Below are 2,743 nucleotides of genomic sequence, written 5' to 3'. Positions count from 1 at the left end.
TGATTAAAATCATGCAAACTCCACCATTTTAATAAGTTCCACAATTTTAAAAACAAACTACAAACCAATGTGAGATGATAAATTTGAATCAATAATAAAAAAGTTTTGAAAAGAGAATATTAAAGTGTGTTGCTAATTACATTTAACACGTGTTTGTCGTTTGGGATATTTGCACTAACGCAATTAGCAAATAGAGATAGTTCAAACTTGATTGCAGGTACAGCTGTTAAAATGGATCGGATTAAATGAGTCAAACTATTTAGACTATATATTAGTATAAAATCTTTAAAAATAGATTAAAAAATAATCAAAGTCTTTTTTAGTTTGACCATTTAGTTCCTATTAAAAATTAGGTTGGGTTGAACCAATTCTCCGGTTATGGGTTGGCTCACTAAAACTAAAAGGTTTAATTGTAGTTTTGGTCCCCCTATTTTAGCTCAATCGCGAAAGTAATCCCTCCATTTTGTTTCTCCCCAATTCTGGTCACCAAACAGAATTTTGGTCAAAAACTTAATGAAATTTTATTTTTTAAAGTCGTACTACACCATTTATAATCATAGATTCTAGGTACAATTGTTGCAAATGAGATTTTGAGGCATGACGTGACTTAAATAAATGCAAAAAAAATAAAATTTCATCAAGTTTTGGACCAAAATTCTGTTTGAGGGACCAAAACTGGGGAGAAACAAAATGGCGGGACTACTTTTGCGAATCAGCTAAGATAGGGGGACCAAAACTGCAATTAAGCCAAACTAAAAATTCTAACTTTTATAAAAAAATTATTATGAGTAAATTTGAGATGACTCAAATAATGATTTTTTTAAAATTATTTTTGGATTGACTTTAAACAATGATCTTTTTAATTTTGATGTGGTTTTGAAAAACAAATATGATAGACTAATCATAACTAAGAAATAAAAGAAAATCTAATTTACTAAAAGTATCAACAACAAAAAAAGAATCTACTAAAAGCCAATAACAACATAACATGGTTGTCGTGTTTTCACCTCAACAAAGACTAAAACTGTGAGTCTAACATCTTCAATAGTTCAGCTCTGTTTGTGGCTCTACCGACCAAGACTAATATCGATTTCGACTTCATCCTCCTACTATAAAGACTAAACGCATCCAGATTTTACATGGTGTTATGTATTTTATTGTTTTTCCTATAGTAAGTGATTGAGATTGTTTGTGTTTTAATTTTAACAATTAAAATAAAAAAATATAAATAAAAAAAGATCAAATTGTTAATCCGCATAGTCCATAATAAACAGGCCAGTCTAGATAAAAACATAAATCATAACAAAGTGGATCGAATCAAACTAACTCATTCATGTATAAGGATCCTTCGAGTCAGAGCAAATTGGTTGAACCGCCCCATTTCACAGTTCTAATTGTAAGTCGCATATTATTACAATCTAAACCGTACCAACTAGGTATGTAATTTAAGCTATAGATCAAATGGTCTAACATCATTGATTGTATAATCAAAATGAGATGAACGATTGGATGATCCTGAAGTCCTAACCAAAATCCTAACTTGCAGGCTCATAGAATCACTTCCTCTAACAGCATAAAGAATCTATTTGTTTAAGATTCTAAAAAAAATCATTTTTAATATTTTTAGTTAAGTTATATTTGTATGTAAACCTTTTTCAAAGAACATTGTTATAAAATGATTTTTATACTAAAAATAAAATAGCTATTTTATTAGCTTGTGAAAAAATAATCATTTTAAATAGATGGATTAAATAGAGTCATTTTACTCAGAAATTGAATAAAGATAAAATATCTACATTCATAATAATTAAATACCAAAATAAATTTATTTTTTTTTTACGAAAAGATCTCTTGTTAATGTGTGCTTACAGAAATAAAAGAGAAGTTAGCAACAGCAACAACAATAGAGAGGGAGAGAGAGGCCATTATTACATGTACAATCAAGCACATATACATATATATAATGCTTTGGAAAAAAAAAATACATATATATAATGCAAAAAGGAAAAGGTAAAAATTACATAGCTTAAGAAGACCATATATTACCACCACTACAGTGTAAAAAACTACCAGACTCAATTCTACTTTTTAGCAGCACCCTATCAATCAACAAGCTTTCAGCTGATGATTGGAAACTATAGTCACCAAGGTCACCATAATTTGTTCTCACAGTTGGCAACTTTGAAACATTTTTTTCAAACTTTTTTATGTATTGTTGGATGTCATTGTGAAGTGTGGTGGATTCATATGGTTTTTGTGCAAAGGAGAAGCATGGTTTAGAATCAGTTTCTTTGCTATCAGCAGTTGAGCTGACTTGACCATGAATAGTTTTTGTGGAATCAATGCTGGCTGGTGGCTGCAATATGACATCATGTGATTGTTCTTGAGTACCTAATTCCTTTAAAAAGATTAAAAAAAAGAAAAATTAAAATTACTGGTTTTAGAAGATTCACTTTTATAACTACTCTATGTATGTTAGGAATTGAATTTTAAATGAAATATAAATAAAAAAGATATATGAAAAGTTAATGCATCTGAACTAAAATTTAGATAATATACATCAACTTTTCAAATATAATTTTTGTTTATATTTCATTCTAGATGAAGTACTTTGTATATATTTGAGATTTTAAAATAATTTAAAAAATACCATGATAAATGATCATATAACATTTTAATCACACCTAATTCATTTTTTTACAATTTTCTTAAGTTAAAAAAGAAAAATAAGTCATCTCTTTCC

General features: G+C 28.1%; 1 protein-coding gene across 1 annotated transcript in view; it reads right to left on the bottom strand.

Annotated features, from left to right (window-relative positions):
* Nucleotides 1–1,906: 1,906 nt before the first annotated feature.
* Nucleotides 1,907–2,743, bottom strand: part of LOC101499126 (uncharacterized) — a 6,185-nt gene continuing 5,348 nt past the window's right edge. Inside the window, exon 9 of the mRNA XM_004511131.4 lies at nt 1,907–2,398. Within this exon, the coding sequence (XP_004511188.1) occupies nt 2,027–2,398 (372 nt within the window). The 3' untranslated portion in view covers nt 1,907–2,026. The remainder of the gene's footprint in view (nt 2,399–2,743) is intronic.

Source organism: Cicer arietinum, chromosome 7 (assembly GCF_000331145.2).
Source record: "Cicer arietinum cultivar CDC Frontier isolate Library 1 chromosome 7, Cicar.CDCFrontier_v2.0, whole genome shotgun sequence".
NCBI lineage: Eukaryota > Viridiplantae > Streptophyta > Magnoliopsida > Fabales > Fabaceae > Cicer > Cicer arietinum.
The sequence above is the reverse complement of the archived record's forward strand: the minus strand, read 5'-3'. Positions and strand labels throughout refer to the sequence as shown.